A 16,986-nucleotide genomic window follows, 5' to 3' on the forward strand; every position below is an offset into this window, starting at 1 on the left:
CACCCCCTGCCCCAGAATCTTGGGGCATCCTGAGGTTGTGCTGAGAAGAGCAGTCAGGCCACGCCTGAGATCTCACAGATGGACCCCAGAACCCTGAAATGCTTCATTTGTTACTTTACATGTTATTTTTATTGGGACCCCTGGGTGGCTCAGCCCTTAAGCGTCTGCCTTCGGCTCAGGTCGTGATCCCAGGGTCCTGGGATCGGGCCCCGCATCGGGCTCCCTGCTCGGCGGGAAGCCTGCTTCTCCCTCTCCCTCTGCCCCTGCTTGTGTTCCCTCTCTCACTGTGTCTCTCTCTCTCTGTCAAATAAACAAATGGAATCTTTAAAAAATAAAAAAATTAAAAAAAATAAAGGTTTTGGTACTGATACCCGCCACTGCTTTATGGCCTCACCATCTACTCCAAGGGCTAGATAATGACCCTTCCTTTTTATGTAAAAGGAAATGGAAGCTAGTTTTACTTACTTATTTATTTATTTGAGAGTGAGAGCAAGCGGGGGAGGGAGGGGGAGAGGGAGAGAGAGAGAATCTTAAGCAGGCTCCACATACAGTGTGGAGCCTGACGTGGGGCTCGATCTCAAGACCCCCAAATCACAACCTGAGCCGAAATCCAGAGTCAGACACTTAACCAGTTGAGCCTCCCAGGTGCCCCTGGAGGCTAGTTTTAAACAAGCTTGGCTTCATTTCATGCATAAAAGCAGTATTGCTTCAGAAAGAGGATTTGCTGAGGCAGAGACTTGGACGAGCCAGGGGCTCAGGACTCTCCTGGGACTCAGCGACCCATGCCATTGGACCTCTCTTAGTCTGCTGTCCCTCATGTAGGAGCAGCACCCCGAGGAGGGAACCATCAAGACCAAGCAGGATGAAGTGAACGCGGCCTGGCAGCGGCTGAAGGGACTGGCCCTTCAGAGACAGGGGAAGCTCTTCGGGGCGGCTGAGGTTCAGCGCTTTAACAGGTACTGAGCCAGGGCGGGCTGCCGGGCATGGGCACGTACCTGGGGGGCCGGGTCGAGTATATGGCACATGCCAAGAAGATGCTGGAGCCACCTGGGGCCTGGCCCGCTGCGGCACCCCCGGCTCTAGGCAGTTGCCATAAGTGGCTGCCCTGGTGTCTCTGTTCCGTAGGGATGTGGATGAGACTATCAGCTGGATTAAGGAAAAGGAGCAGTTAATGGCCTCTGACGATTTTGGCCGTGACCTGGCCAGTGTTCAGGCTCTGCTGCGGAAGCACGAGGGTTTGGAGAGAGATCTTGCTGCTTTGGAGGACAAGGTGGGTTCGGAAAGCAGCCGGTTCCATACATAAGTTAGCAGGGGGTACGAGCACAGTCTGATGGAGGGCATTTCCAGGTCAAAGCCCTGTGTGCCGAGGCCGACCGCCTGCAGCAGTCCCACCCTCTGAGCGCCGCACAGATTCAGGTGAAGCGAGAGGAGCTGATTGCCAACTGGGAGCAGATCCGGACTCTGGCAGCCGAGAGACACGCCCGCCTCAACGACTCCTACAGGTGGGACTCCTCTCCTGGGACTCAGCGACCCGGGCCGTTGGACGTCTCTTAGAGAGTCGGGGAGGCAGGCTTCGGGGTCCCTTGTGCATACTGAGAACGCTGCTGTGCACCTGCCAGCTTCCTGTACTAAGAAAGTGCAGGTGGCTTTTTCCTGCCTATGTCGTATTTGTTTGGAGACTGGCCACTCTGCTGTGTGTGTGTGTGTGTGTGTACATTGTATTTATGACTTTATGAATATTCTTCCGTTCTATATTGCTGCATTATGACCAGTAGAAGTGGAAATCTCTCCTTAGCGATCAGAGCACCAATGGAATATACCATTAAAATTGAGTAAATCAAGGACTGGGAAATGAAAGAATGCTAATTACTGAGCAGAGCTAGCACTGGGGAATGACCAGGAAGTTGGAGAGAAGGGACCAGATTGGGGAATTACAGTGATGGACACGACCTAGGTTTTAAGGGATTGATTTCATCCTTCTCTTGCTTTCCTTTATGGTCAGACTAAAGAATCCTCTGTGTCCCAGGACTAGAGTTGGCATGGTCTGAGGACAGAATTCAGAGCTTTAAGAAGGCATTTTTCATCCGGGCTCTCCACTGGGAACATCTAATGGCTTATCTTGGTTTTCTGTAGGCTTCAACGCTTCCTTGCTGACTTCCGCGACCTCACCAGCTGGGTGACTGAGATGAAAGCCCTCATCAATGCTGATGAGCTCGCCAATGACGTGGCTGGGGCTGAAGCCCTGCTGGACAGGCATCAGGAGCACAAGGTAGCGTCTCCAACATCTTCCAGAAGGAAAGGCCTTAGCTTGTAACACATCGGGTTGGGACTCTTACTTACAGCCAGAGTGGCTGAAACTTTGTTCACAGGTAGCTCTCACCACGGGATTGTTGTTGGTTTTGCTTTTGGAGACTGGCTTTGCGTGCTTCTCATAGATGGTGAAACAGGTTAAACGTCAGGAGATTAAGTGTGGTCCGTAAAAGTGAGAGGCCACGCCCCGGCAAGATGGAGGTGCTACTGTTTTGTACATCAGTCATGTACCATCTTAAACAGTGTCTTCGTTTAAATGCTGAGTTTCATATTTGGTGTAATTAAATTTCTTATTCTGGTTTTTCCCTAAACTATGTTCCACAGGAAACTGGTTTTATGAGCTCTTAATAGGCTTTACCTTAAAAAGAAAGGTTTTCTATGGCTAGGTAGTTTTGGAAAACACTATGAAACAGGATCGTAAAAAATTATTATTACTGTAAGTCTTCTGAGAGGTTTTAATATGGTAGATGTAAGAAAGTCAATATATGAATGTCAAATACACTAGCAACAGAAACATCATTTTTTTAAAATGCTACTTATAATTGTATCAGAAAGTATAATGTACTTGGGAATACATCTAACAAAAGTTGTGTAACATCTGCGAAGATGGCGGTTAGGCTTTGTTGAAAGACTGAAGAAAGACTAAAGGGGAACATCTTATCTCATGCGTGGCTGGAACGATCTCTTGTAAAGGTAGAAAAATTCTCCCCAGGATCTTTACACTCAGTGCCATTCCACACAGAAACCCTGCAGGTCTTTCTTTGCTTCTGGAATGAGACAAGCTGATTCTAAACTTGATTTGGAAGAAAAAAATTCAAAACCAGCTGAGGCAATTTTGAAGAACGGGGTGGGATCGGGAAGCACATACCCTACCAGGTGCTATAAAATCCTCAACCCCTGCATCCAGCACAAGGAGGGTAGAGAGCCCAACAGAACAGAAGATGGAGCTCAGAGCCTTGAATGTATGGAAACATGACAGGCTTTGACAGAGGTGGCCTGAAAAGCCAGTGGCAAAAAGACTTCTCAGTAAATGGTGCCCTCGTGCTTGGATAACCCAGACCGATGTTAGGGAGCCTGGCCTCCTCTTTGATCGTGCTCCTTGGTGGAGATGGGAAATTCTGATTTGTAACTATTGTGTGAAATTCAGCATCTCTGCTTTCTAAGTTGCTGGGCATAAATTGTGCCTTTTCTCGCTGTAGGGTGAAATCGACGCTCACGAGGACAGCTTTAAATCTGCAGATGAGTCTGGACAGGCCCTGCTTGCCGCTGGCCATTATGCCTCAGATGAAGTGAGGGAGAAGGTAAGAGAGGAGAGGTTCTTTAACTGAAAGTCTCTGAAAGCTGTTATCCATCCTTTAATATCCAGGCTGTGTCGCCGTGGTATGCGAGAAGCTTCCACAGAGCTCGCACCGGAGAGTTCAGGGGCAGCTTCTTGAGAGACTGAAGAAGACCTATGTGTAGGATGGTGATTGATCAGAGGGAGAAAGTTCCATCCATTTGGAACATTTATGACCCATTTCCTACTTAAAGGGGACTTTGTGGGGAGTTGAGTCCTGCGTTAGTGGTGGAACCGGAGGACACTGCTTGCTTTCAGATAATACGTATAAGTGTACACGATTTGCAAGTTCCACAGGATCTGAGTATGAAGATACCTGAGGAACATTAGAGAATGATGTTTTAAGATTGTGTAGACTAGGAAGAGAAGTTTCAAAGACACACTTGTTGTCAACTGTGGAACGTAAAACTTATGCCTGGGGCCTTTGTGAGCCTCCCATGTTTTATGGAACACCCACCCAGTCAGCCTTTCTCAGCTGAGACGCCTTACCCCCATTTTTACTGTCCACCTTTTAGAAAGATGCCCTTTTTCTTCTACCTAAAGTTGACTTAGCATTTTGACCTAACATCATTTGATGGCAGTAAATTAATTCTAGATTAACTAGAGTTCCCTCTCCTAATTCGCATAAACATACAAACCACTAGGGATTTGCGTGGTTCCCTGGGACTTGGCTGACCCAAGTGAATGGGATACGCCCCCTTTTGCCAACCAGAAAACAGGCCGGAAGATGAGTGTGAGGATTAGAAATGTCAGGGCAACCTTTCTGTTTGCCTGGGGGTGGGTGGCCGACCTGCCCTGCGCCCAATGCCCCCGTGTCCCCCACCCAGCTGAGCGTCCTGGCCGAGGAGCGGGCCGCCCTGCTGGAGCTGTGGGAGCTGCGGCGGCAGCAGTACGAGCAATGCATGGACCTGCAGCTCTTCTACCGCGACACCGAGCAGGTGGACAACTGGATGAGCAAGCAGGAGGTACCGTCCGTCCGCCCGCCCGCCCGCCTGCCACGGCTTCCTTTCTCTCTTGTCTGCTGTTCAGATGGCTGGCTTATTTCAGGCAGGAAATTACCAGGAAACTGTGGTTGTGAATCGGGTGAAGAGGGTTCGCCGAGTGGCTCCTGGCGGCTCTGCCAACTTTCTTCCCGCCACTGGGATTGGAGGCCCTTGGGACAGGCCCCGGGCTTAGAGAGGAGTGTGCTGGTGTGGGATTGCTTCTTACTCTAGAGGCGTTTTGGGTGTTTTTGGTCTGGAACTTAGCACTTCACCCTATTCTTAGATTAGTGTTAAGTGAATCTAGAGGATGTTAGGCTTTCTGGAAGACATCTTAGAAGTTTAATAGCTGTAGAATTTCTTTTCTTTTCATGTTTTGGCCACCATATCCTTTGCTTGCCAAAAGCCTTAAGGGGTGAAAGGGCATCACTCTGAGCACTTCTGTTTTCTTTCTCAAGGCCTTCCTGCTGAACGAAGACTTGGGAGACTCCTTGGATAGTGTGGAGGCACTCCTCAAAAAGCACGAGGACTTTGAGAAATCCCTCAGCGCCCAGGAGGAAAAAATTACAGTAAGACCCTTTCTTGTACCTTTGGGTGATCCTTAGATTCAGCCCAGAGTCCATTCTTCTTGAGGGTTTCCGAGCAGACATGATAGAGGATCTGCGTGAGAGGCGACCCTGTGGGGGCTTCAGATCTCATAGTGGTGGCGGAGCATGGCCTCGGGGGAGGCCTGCCATAGCTCACGGGATGAGATCTTCTCCTGATGTCAACCTCCACGCTGACATTTCCCTTCCACTGAAAGTAGAGTTCGGGGCGCCTGGCTGGCTCAGTCGGCAGACTTTGTGACTCTTGATCTCGGGGTCGTAAGTTTGGGTCCCACGTTGGGTGTAGAGATTACTTAAAATCTTCAAAAAATAAAATTAAAAAGTGAAAGTAGCTAGAGCTCATGGGAGAGGTATTTTTCCCCTTGAAAACAGTTCTTAGAGGCAAGAACTGGAAGGCTGCTAACCCGTTGGCGACCCCTGTCTGACCCTGTCAGATGTGTCGTGACGTCAGCTACAGCAAATGTCTCCCGTCCTGAAGGGAGCTAGCGTAACAGTGTTGTCTCTGACTAACAACGCCAAGCAAACACTCAAAAGTGAAGGAGAAACGTTGACCTGTGTGATGGTTTAGTGTGTTTTGTGACCTGTCAGTAATTATTTCGCTCTGGAGGCCACGCTGAGCCAACCGTGTGCCTCCCGGGGAACAACCCTGATTCTTCCCTCGTAGGCACTGGATGAGTTTGCAACCAAGCTGATTCAGAACAACCACTACGCCATGGACGACGTGGCCACCCGCCGAGATGCGGTGCGTTCCTGGCTTCTCCACGTGCCTTCCCTTCAACCCCCGGCTCTCCCTTCTGAGACGCGTGTTGCCATGTAGCCTCTTGAGCCAGAAATCCCTGGGGAGTAGGAACCGGAGATTTACGCGGCTCCTTGTCTTTCAGCTGCTGAGCCGCCGCAATGCCCTTCATGAGCGAGCCATGTGTCGCCGGGCCCAGCTGGCGGACTCTTTCCACCTGCAGCAGTTTTTCCGCGACTCCGATGAGCTCAAGAGCTGGGTCAATGAGAAGATGAAAACTGCCACAGATGAAGCTTATAAAGTAATGTCTTGCCGGCATTGCCATGTAGCATTTGGATGGGAAGCTAAAGGCACTTCCCGCAGATAAATTGTAGCTAAAGAAAGAGATAGGGAATTCCAAAAACTGCACTATTTAATGTAGGCTGTTTTCTACCCCTGCCCCCTGCCCATAAAGAGAAGTACAAAGGTAACGTAGTAGGGTAGTTTGACCATACTCAGGTGCAAGGTAGAACCCCCTTCTTCCTTTTATTGGCAGGACCCATCCAACCTACAAGGAAAAGTACAGAAGCATCAGGCTTTTGAGGCTGAGCTCTCGGCCAACCAGAGCCGCATCGATGCCCTGGAGAAAGCGGGGCAAAAGCTGATTGATGTCAACCACTATGCCAAAGATGAGGTAGCAGCTCGTATGAATGAGGTCATCAGTTTATGGAAGAAGTTGCTGGAAGCCACTGAACTGAAAGGTAAGAGAAGGTGTCTCCCTGGGTTGTGAGAGGAATGCTGCGGGATTCCATGTCCCTTCCTCATTAAGTGTAGGAACATAAACCACCCAGGTAAGGTGGGCCCTCAGACCTTGGGCACGCAGGCTCATCCCCCGTAGGAGTTACCTCCCTTGCATTGTCAGTGCTTTGCTGATGTGGCAAATGTGGTTGACATTGCTGGTCAGTGGGGGAGCCTGCGTCAGAAGGGGGTGATTCGGTCAACCGGCCGTGACTGAACTGGGCCCCATCACTGAAAATCAAAGCTCAGCTGAGAGCCAAGGGCATTCAGTAAATCTCAGAAGTTCTTCTCTCAGGGGGGTCAGAATGCTTTTTACAGAACTTCCAAGTCAGCATTTGTCTTCTTTACCTTTGTGAAGGAGGTGAAGCAGTAACTACACTCCTGACCCCTAGTCCTTCACTAAGAGGCCATTGTTCATGAGCAGTATTGGCAGAAAGGTAGTCTTAACAGATAGATAATCAGATCTGCTCCTTTGACCAGGGATAAAGCTTCGCGAGGCGAACCAGCAGCAGCAGTTCAACCGCAATGTTGAGGATATTGAGCTGTGGCTGTATGAAGTGGAAGGTCACTTGGCTTCGGACGATTATGGCAAAGATCTTACCAATGTCCAGAACCTCCAGAAGAAGCATGCCCTGCTGGAGGCGGATGTGGCTGCTCACCAGGTAGAGTGTGACTTGGGGGCTGTTGCCCGGTCAGTGGTGTGGAAACAGGAGTGAAGAACGGCAAGTGACGTCCAGACCACACTTGTTTTTGGAAGGATAAAAGGTGTTGATTTTCTTAGGTAGCCTTATGTGTTCCCTATTCTTCTCCAACTAAACTCCTCCTCAGAGCTTTCTGGAAGCCCATAGTGAGGGAAAGAGATGGCAGAAAAATACTCTCCGGGCTGGGAAGAAAATTGTGTTACTTTTTCTTTGTATATGATCAAACCACTATTGAAGTAGGATCAGTCCAGAACCTAGTTGCCAATGCTGGTCCACGCTCTCAAGCCTCCGTCCTCTCCCATCTCCAGGATCGGATTGATGGTATCACCATTCAGGCCCGCCAGTTCCAGGATGCTGGCCATTTTGACGCGGAAAACATCAGGAAGAAACAGGAAGCCCTCGTGGCTCGCTATGAGGCTCTCAGGGAACCCATGATTGCCCGGAAGCAGAAGCTGGCTGATTCTCTACGTTTGCAGCAGCTCTTCCGTGATGTCGAGGATGAGGAGACATGGATTCGGGAGAAAGAGCCCATCGCTGCATCCACCAACAGAGGTCAGTCTGCTTCCGTCAGATAAGAATCAAGTCTGAGAAGGGGCTCTACCCTTATAGCATAAGGGAGGTGCGTGTCAGAACAAGAAAGGTCAAGTTTCAGTTAAACTGGAACCCCGGTGGAATCTTAAGAATGATAGGGCTGACTTTTCTCTTGATGGCTTGGATGACCAGGGAGCGGTTTCTGCTTTCAGGCAAAGATTTGATTGGAGTCCAAAATCTGCTAAAGAAGCACCAAGCCCTCCAAGCAGAAATTGCTGGGCATGAGCCCCGCATCAAAGCCGTTACACAGAAGGGGAACGCCATGGTGGAGGAAGGTGAGTGGTTACCATCCAGGGAGTGGCTTTGCTCTTGCTCTTCTTATGTCCTTTCTTTGCTTAAGTACGTGGACTTGAGTCAGATTGGGCTGTGGGATTGAGTACCTTCCCCATTCTCTCCTCCCTGTGTGATCTTGACTAGACCCTACCCTCTCGATCTGAACATCTTACCTGTGAGATGCAGGTAATAACACCTACTCCTGACGTAGTTGTGAGGGTCGAGTGAGATCAAGTAGGGGACAGAGTGTGGAACAGCCTGGTGCGTGTCTCAGTGAGCAAGGAGTAGGGGTGGCGCTGTTAAGCTTTTAGCATGTCTTTTTGGTCCAGTCTCTGGTGCTTCGTAGGGTCCAGATAGAGATCATGGCTCGAGGAGGCAAAAATTGAGCCGATCACTTAAAAGGTTGGGACCCGAGCCTCTCCTAAAACTGGGGACTCATAGGGGCCTGGCTCGCATGCATACTGGAGGTGTCGTGGGTACCTAGAAGACCTGTCTGTCTGGCAATGTGGCATCCCCCTTTACCTTATCCTCCCTTCCCTCGCCCACCTTCCAGGCCACTTTGCTGCAGAGGATGTGAAGACCAAGCTCAGCGAACTGAACCAGAAGTGGGAGTCACTCAAGTCCAAGGCCTCCCAGCGGCGGCAGGACCTGGAAGACTCCCTGCAGGCCCAGCAGTACTTCGCCGACGCCAACGAGGCCGAGTCCTGGATGCGGGAGAAGGAGCCCATCGTGGGCAGCACCGACTATGGGAAGGACGAGGACTCCGCGGAGGTGAGCGAGCGTGGGGAGCCTGCCGGGGCTCAGGCGGGGGCCCCGCTGCGAAGGTGCCGTGGGCAGCAGGTGCAGCCTCTGAGCTGTCGGTGGTCTTTCCGGGTGCTTTAGAAGCTGTTATTTACTTTCCGCTGTGGAAACAGTCGTGCCAGAAGGAGAGCTGAGACTGCTTCCTACCACAAGCGTTTTGCCATTCTTACCCATCTGTTCTCTCCACGTGCGTGTGCACACATATCCATGATCCCATGTTTTGCCAGTAATTGGTGTTTTTGAGTGAAACGCCTGACATTTTATTCATGACGGGCTAGATGTAGCCCTTGTACTGACTCTTAGCTTGCCACTCTGCACAAAAACCAGAGTAGTTGAGTGCTGACAGGCAGCATACAGGATTCTCCCAGAAGACGGGGAGGGGAGAACTGAAAAGCTTGGGCAGCAGTGGTGGAGGGTGATGGTGAAGGCCCCACATGCGGCAAGGAGAGGAGTAGCCACGGGGAGGGCTTTGCTTTGCTGGTGATGTTGATTTCTTACGACAGGCGGGGGATTCACCACGTGTGCGATACTATGCCTTGTGTCTCCATGTCTGTTTCCAGCCCCGCGTAGGCACGTACGGGCAGGGAGAAAAGACAGTATTATGAATCACAAAGAATACGTCCTCCAAATTTGATGTTCGTTAGAAATGGGGAGAGAGCGTGGAGCGAGCGGGAGGTGATCAAATCAGCATGTAACTGAGCACATCTTGGGAGGGCAGCAGGTCGGTGAGGCAGCATGGCCGGGGCGCCCCAGTTCCTTGCACCCGGGTCACCGTGTGTGATTTTGGTTTCAGGCTCTACTGAAGAAACACGAAGCTTTGATGTCGGATCTCAGCGCCTATGGCAGCAGCATCCAGGCTCTGCGGGACCAGGCTCAGTCGTGCCGGGTGAGTTGGGCTTTTGTTGAGCTGTTGTGCAGTGGGGGCTCAGGAAGCTGCAGGGCCCAGCCACTTCCAGCAGGTGTGACAGGTGTAGGCAATGTTCTGGTGGCCTCACTGCGACGTCCTGTGACACAAAGATGTATAAACGGTTTAAAATGAGATTTTTTTTTTTTCCTTAAGATTCAGAACAGCTAAAGTTCTGGAATCAGAATTTGCTGGTAGCTTCAGAGGAGAACTCTCATAAATATGTGTTTGGTACAATTGGAGTTGAAATTGGAGTCTGTCGTGTGCCCGGGTGACACACCATGGACATCCTTTAACTGGGTTTACCCTTCTTGGGATTTTTAGCAACAAGTGGCCCCCATGGATGATGAGACTGGGAAAGAGCTGGTCTTGGCTCTCTACGACTATCAGGAGAAGAGCCCTCGAGAGGTCACCATGAAGAAAGGGGATATCCTCACCTTACTCAACAGCACCAACAAGGCAAGGCGTCGGAAGGGGTTGTATGTCTCTGTCAGCACCACCAGTTTTGCTCGGTGGGGTGTCTGTGGGTCGTTGTGTCTGCAGTGAAGCTGGGTTAGAATTTGAGGAGAGACCAGAGTTGCCCAGTCTCCCCCTTGATACGGGTCCATCTCGTGGAAGATCAAGAGGGTAATCCGTCCATCTTCCCAGATACCTGGAAGCAGTGAGCTGGCTCACACTCTTCGAGGTAGCTTCTTTTCCTGATTATACACCTCTGGGTGAAATTCCTTCTCTTCAGACCAAAGTTTGTTTTTCTGGAACTTGTAGCTGTTGGTTCTTAACCTAGACCGTGTGACTACAGCAGATAGTTGACAACAGCTGCGACGTCACCCCTAGGCTCTCGAAATTAAATGCTTCCCAGGTCAACAGCTTCCTTCCTTGACATATGCTTGTTTGATAGTGACTTTGAAGTGAGGCGCATGGTACCCCACGCATCCGATAAATCACAAAGATACTAGTTGAGGCTGGAGAAATGTTCACAGCCATCGTTAAAGACCCTTATTCTTACACCCCCAGTTTACCCTAATCATGAGCATTTGCGAAAACCTGTGATTTGTATTTTCTGTTGACTCTCAACCGTCTTCCGGTCTCATTCTGGTTTACTCAACAGCATTGTCCTTTGGAACTTTCTGTGATGGTGGACATTTTCTGTCTGCTGGCTCTGCAGTAGCTCTTACCACAGTGATGATTAAGCATGGAAATGTGACTGGTTATAACTGAGTTTTTAAACTTAATTTGATCTAATTTATTTAAATTTATGCAGCCACGTGTGGCTAGTCACACTATTAGTGAAGTTGTGGAGTGTGATGAAGAGAGGGCTGCCCTCATGTTGGGTGTCGTTGTGGCTTTCTCGTGCCGCTCTCCATGCTTGGCAGGGGACAGTCCTTGAACAAAGTGACTTTGACACTGTCACGATCCTTGTGTGCGTGTGTGCATGTGTGTGCGCGCACAGGCCTCCTGGCTTTCTCCCTTCCTGGGGAATTGGTGCTTTCAGTTGTCCGTGTGTCTCCTTAGGACTGGTGGAAGGTGGAAGTGAACGACCGGCAGGGCTTCGTGCCAGCCGCATACGTGAAGAAGCTGGACCCCGCCCAGTCGGCCTCCCGCGAGAATCTCCTGGAGGAACAGGGCAGCATCGCCGTGCGGCAGGAGCAGATTGACCACCAGTAAGGGCCATTCTGGCGACCGCAAGGGTCCAGGTGTCCCTCGGGGCTTACTTTCCATCCCGTGTAGGCCACGGTTGAGGCAGTGTCCCAAGGCTTCGGAGCGACTGTTCCTGTGCCCGCGTGCACTCAGGACACCCTCTTCCTACTTTGCGCAAGTCCCTTTTAACCCGTTTGGACCTAAAACCCTTGACTGTTACCTTTATTTTCCTTATTTTGTTTCTTCCCCTAAAGTGAGTTTCTCTTCCTCAACAGCATTTTCTAAACATCACCCTCTGAACCTTTGTCCTTCAGTTGGGGAGATGCTCTGGAGTTGATAGAGGTCCCACACACCTACAGCTCTGCCCCTTTTAAAAGGCTATTGGGAGAGTGATTCTCTCCTGCTTTCTGCTCTGAGACAGAGGTGGTTTTTCATGAAATGGCTCTGTTCTCTGTCCTCTACCTAAGCTCCCATATCGACCTGTGTCCCTCCTGTAGGGTGTCTTGCTCTGCTAATGAGCTCAAAAGTTTTGGACACTTGAAAGATATCCAGAAGATATGTTCTCACTAGACTTTATTATAATAGAACTTTTGTGACTCTGAGATCCCTGAAAAGATCAGGTATTTGTCCACATCCAGACCTTTTCCGTTCCTGCTGAGACAGGAGAGTGGTTTGGACCAGGGTCGTAACTGTGGGAGCAAAGCCACCGGCCTGAGATGTGACTGGTGGAGCATATTCGCTCTCAGGCCGGTCCCTATCTCGGGGCAGCCCTTCCCTCGCCTCGCCTTGCTCTGTGCAGTTCCCCGTGTTGCCAGTACAAGGAAAATTGTCAACCTTAAACGTGGCAGACTGTTCATGAAAAGGAAGGCAAACTAACCCCCCTAATTTACTTTCCCGGCTATTTCTTTACTGATTTCCTTCATGGCCTGGCCTGCTTCCGAGAGCTTTTGAATGGCTCCTCAGTTGCCCCCACTTGAAGCATCCAGCCTCCTGGCGCCCGTTGGAGCTGCCGCTCTCCTTTCCTGTGGATTAATCCCACTAATCTGTGCGTGCTTTTGCTGTGCCCCTCCCCCGTGCAGGACGCGTGTAACTAAGGAGGCCGGCAGTGTGTCTCTGCGTATGAAACAGGTGGAGGAACTGTGAGTAGGCGGGCGGCCTTGCCGAGCGCCCGTGTCCGTTCTCCCTCTGCCGCTTCTCTGCAAGGCACTTGTTCATCCAGAAAGACGAGGTGGGGGGGACTGTGCCGCTATGCGGCAGCTTCACCAGGGAAGAGGTTTCGGTGGCACCGTGTCAGTCGGCCGCTTGTCTCCTGGGTTGCTTCTCTGTGCAACTGTGTGTTCAGAGTGTTGCTGGTCCCCCCTCTGTTGGCTTTGGTGGTGGGCCAGCCACTCTCGGCAGCGAACCTGAAGGCGGGGTACGTAGTGTTCCTCAGTAGGAAGGAAACGAAATTCCTCCCTTTAAAGTGCTTTGAGTCTTGGTACCTCGTTGCTTTTTTTATCTCACTCTGAGAAGCTTAGATTTGATGGTGATGGTGGATTTTTTTTAGTCTTCAACTTAGTTTTATTAAGTTCGTCATGTTCACATCTCCAAAGATAGTATAAGTAGTTCAGTCTTTTGTATTTTAGCTCGTAAGAGCATGAATATTCTTTGAATCTTCTTAAAAAATCTTCCAACTACTGAAGTGGTGCATGTATTCTGTATTCGACCTGATTTTCCTTCTGAAGTTGCTAAAACTTTCTGAGAAGTCAATGTATCACTCCCCTACCCTTCAGAGAGGCTAACGCCCTGTACAAGGCTGTTGTAAGATGGGCATGCCTTCCCCCACCACCTGGGGTAGTCAGGGAGTTACGAGAGTGGAGCAGGACCTCTGTCTGCATTGTGCTCAGCGCACTCATCTCGTCTCAGCTGTGCTCGCATGAACCCCGTGTTCCTGTGCTAGATGCTTGGTTCCAGTCATTTGTGGTTGTGATGTTCTAAGTGCAAAATGGGCCCGGGGATGAGTGTGCCCGGCTGTCCGAGCCACCCAGTGGCGAACAGCAAGTGTGTACTTATCCCCGAGGCCGTAGAGCGGACCCGTAGGAGCTTCATCTTCATCTGTGTTCTGACACCTTGTCACTTGGGCACCATCATGACACACTCATGGCCTTGGACCCACATCTCAGAGACACCGGTGGTTTGCCCTTAGGTTAGCTTCTGTAGGAAGCTAAATGCCTGCCCGTCCCCTCTTGTCACCCTCTTCAATTACCTCAGGTATCACTCTTTGCTGGAGCTGGGCGAGAAGCGCAAGGGCATGTTGGAGAAGAGCTGTAAGCGGTTCATGTTGTTCCGTGAGGCGAACGAGCTGCAGCAGTGGATCAACGAGAAGGAGGCGGCCCTGACCAGCGAGGAGGTGGGCGCCGACCTGGAGCAGGTCGAGGTGCTGCAGAAGAAGTTCGATGACTTCCAGAAGGTATGAGAGGTCTTGCGTCTGAGCTGAAAAGTGGCTCAAAGACTTGGATCTCTGGACTCGTGACTGTAGTTTACTAGAACAAACACGGTACAGATTGTGTTCCACCCACTGAGGAGCCATTTCTCAATGGTGTGAATTGGAACTTTTTTTTTTTTTTTTTTACCAGTTTAGCTTCAAGGAAATACAGGCAGTTTTCTTGTTTTAAGAACTTTTTTTTTTTAAAAAATTTTATTTATTTGACAGAGAGAGACACAGTGAGGGAGGGAACATAAGCAGGGGGAGTGGGAGAGGGAGAAGCAGGCTCCCCGCCGAGCAGGGAGCCCGATGTAGGGCTCGATCCCAGGACCCTGGGATCACGACCTGAGCCGAAGGCAGACGCTTAACAACTGAACCACCCAGGCGCCTTTTGTTTTAAGAACTTTCTAACTTAAAATACAAAATTGTGTTCAAGTATTTTTTTTAATTGGGCTAAAATTGACATAATATACAGTTAAGCGTTTTAATGCGTGCGGTTCAGAAGCATTGAGCACAACACGGCACCACACAACCACTAACCTCTCTGGTTCCCGAAACATTTCCCACGTCACAAGGAAGCTGCACACCCACTAGAGTATCCTCCCCTGGGACCCCCGGCCCTTGGCAGCACTCAGTCAGCTTTTTGTCCCCAGATTGACATATTCTGGACATTTCTTACAAATGGAATCCCGTATTATGTGACTTTTTACCACTGACTGCTTTCACGGAGCGTAATGTTTTTCCCGGTTCATTCTTGTCCTCGTGGGTTTCAGGACTCCACAACTTGTTATGGCTGAGTAGAATTCCATTGCGTGCATAAACCACATCTTGTTTTTTTTGTTTTTTGTTTTTTTTTTTAAAGATTTTATTTATTTGACAGACACAGCGAGAGCAGAAACACAAGCAGGGGGAGTGGGAGAGGGAAAAGCAGGCTCCCCACTGAGCAGGGAGCCCGATGCGGGGCTCGATCCCACGACCCTGGGATCATGACCTGAGCCGAAGGCAGACGCCTAACGACTGAGCCACCCAGGTGCCCCAAACCACATCTTGTTTATTGTTTCCACTTTAAGAGTTTTATAACCAGTTAATGTGGGTGAGGGGCTATTTTCCCACAGGAGCTGGCATTAGAATTTCAGCACATTTTGAAAACACATTCCTCCAAAGAAAGATGAAAGCAAATTTCCATCCCGACAGAATAATGGTTTATGAACCACGGTTAATTAAGTGAATTTGAGACAGACTGTTGTCAGACAGTGCCTGTTATCTCCTTGCTTCCTTGATAGCCACGGTCAGGATGTCCTGATGGAGGTGACTGCCATGGAATAGAAAAACTAGTTCATAGGATGCCTAGTGAACAGAAATGAATAGGTTCAAACCATCGTTTGTGAACCTCTTTTGCCCGCCTCCTCCTCCGATTTACTCTCAGAGTCTTAGTTGTTATGGCTTTTGCTTTGAAGGATCTGAAGGCCAATGAGTCACGGCTGAAGGACATCAACAAGGTGGCTGAAGACCTGGAGTCTGAAGGTCTGATGGCCGACGAGGTGCAGGCTGTACAGCAGCAGGCAAGTATCCGGGGCTTGGCTGAGGCCGCGTGACCGGCAGGAAGCAACCGGGCTCCTTCCTGTGTCCTTCTGAGCCCAACACGGTGTCCCGAGCGCAGAGGCGGGGCCAGGGTGTGGTCAGGTGCTCTCCGTCACCATTTCATTTACCTCCTGTCTTCTCCACGTGCCCATTTCATATTGTGGAAGTTGTTTACTGTTTACATGGTCCTTAATTAGTAGTTAAACGCACCCATTTCTTAAATAAGTAAAAGGTTTTACATATAAACACTGGGTCTGTTAGACTTTTAAGAAGTTCTTCCGGCCAATTCGTCTATTGTAATTTTGTCTCCGTGTCTGGGTTTGACAGTAACGAGTGTCCCAGAGAGCTGTGTGTTTGCTCTAATAATGAAACTCGTTTCCCTCTCTCCTTGTAGGAGGTGTATGGCATGATGCCCAAGGTGAGTCCGTGAGGAGGAGTAGGTCGTGGGAAGAATATAAAGTCACGAGCCTCGTAAGGATTTCTGTCCCCAAACCTCAGAGATGCCCTTTGTTGGCAAAAATCTGTGGAAAAGAAATAATAGCAGAAATAGGTTTGGGTTTGCCATTCTCCAGAAGACAAAAAAAAAAAAAAAATGTTCTCTCTTCAGTTTTCTAAAACTTTTTCCACAGCAATTGTTTACGTTTGTTATCTTTCTTCCAAGAATCCGATGAGTAGGACAGAGACACAAGTTGGTGGTTTTCTTACTAAATTTCCCAATTCTTTTCATTTTGGTCCACTCCATAAAAAACTAGAATTTTCCTCTCCTGTTTGTTGGCTTCACTTCCCTCAAGCAGCCTTGTGTGCTCTGAGCCAGCAATCAGTTGTAGATCTCAGGGAAACGCCAGTCTGGCTGATGGCTCTGGGGACCCCCTACCATGGACGGGAGAGGGTGGGGGCTGCGTTGTTTTGCACCGCATGGCTGCGTAAACTCTGCCTCCTCCTCTGAACAGGATGAAACTGATTCCAAGACTGCGTCCCCGTGGAAGGTAGGAATTCCTTTGCCAATTATTATTTCCAAAGGTTTTCAGGAACAAACATATTTTATGTGTTTTTCTGGTGTTTCTGAGGATTCGGGTTTGTTTGGAGTCTGGTCATTTCTGGAGTTGTTTGGGCTGGTTTCTTTTTGACCCTGGCATTCTATCCTTTGACTCTGTCGTGTCTTAAAATGCAGTCCTTAACATAGAGAAGCAAGGTGTTTCCCTGCAAGTGCTCAGAACGAGTTGGGTTAGATGGCATTTAATACCCACGGCGCTTCCAGAATAAAGCTTGCACAGGTGGCCTGCATTGTT

General features: G+C 49.7%; 1 protein-coding gene across 10 annotated transcripts in view; it reads left to right on the top strand.

Moving 5' to 3' along the window:
* Positions 1 to 16,986, top strand: part of SPTAN1 (spectrin alpha, non-erythrocytic 1) — a 62,791-nt gene that overhangs the window by 19,131 nt on the left and 26,674 nt on the right. For 5 of the 10 annotated variants that reach the window (XM_044920671.1, XM_044920673.1, XM_021691667.1 and 2 more), the window contains exons 6-27: positions 823 to 956; positions 1,126 to 1,270; positions 1,348 to 1,502; positions 2,134 to 2,269; positions 3,510 to 3,611; positions 4,474 to 4,611; positions 5,085 to 5,195; positions 5,896 to 5,973; positions 6,113 to 6,268; positions 6,503 to 6,707; positions 7,225 to 7,406; positions 7,754 to 7,997; positions 8,189 to 8,311; positions 8,863 to 9,080; positions 9,904 to 9,996; positions 10,339 to 10,473; positions 11,527 to 11,675; positions 12,732 to 12,791; positions 13,903 to 14,101; positions 15,574 to 15,678; positions 16,092 to 16,115; positions 16,648 to 16,683. In XM_044920671.1, coding sequence (XP_044776606.1) covers positions 823 to 956; positions 1,126 to 1,270; positions 1,348 to 1,502; positions 2,134 to 2,269; positions 3,510 to 3,611; positions 4,474 to 4,611; positions 5,085 to 5,195; positions 5,896 to 5,973; positions 6,113 to 6,268; positions 6,503 to 6,707; positions 7,225 to 7,406; positions 7,754 to 7,997; positions 8,189 to 8,311; positions 8,863 to 9,080; positions 9,904 to 9,996; positions 10,339 to 10,473; positions 11,527 to 11,675; positions 12,732 to 12,791; positions 13,903 to 14,101; positions 15,574 to 15,678; positions 16,092 to 16,115; positions 16,648 to 16,683 — 2,928 coding nt within the window. Of the gene's footprint in view, positions 1 to 822; positions 957 to 1,125; positions 1,271 to 1,347; positions 1,503 to 2,133; positions 2,273 to 3,509; positions 3,612 to 4,473; positions 4,612 to 5,084; positions 5,196 to 5,895; positions 5,974 to 6,112; positions 6,269 to 6,502; positions 6,708 to 7,224; positions 7,407 to 7,753; positions 7,998 to 8,188; positions 8,312 to 8,862; positions 9,081 to 9,903; positions 9,997 to 10,338; positions 10,474 to 11,526; positions 11,676 to 12,731; positions 12,792 to 13,902; positions 14,102 to 15,573; positions 15,679 to 16,091; positions 16,116 to 16,647; positions 16,684 to 16,986 lie in introns of all 10 variants that reach the window. The other 5 variants (XM_021691668.1, XM_021691663.2, XM_021691666.1 and 2 more) reach the window with 2 other exon arrangements.

The sequence above is a fragment of the Neomonachus schauinslandi genome, chromosome 13, assembly GCF_002201575.2.
Source record: "Neomonachus schauinslandi chromosome 13, ASM220157v2, whole genome shotgun sequence".
Taxonomy (NCBI): Eukaryota; Metazoa; Chordata; class Mammalia; order Carnivora; family Phocidae; genus Neomonachus; species Neomonachus schauinslandi.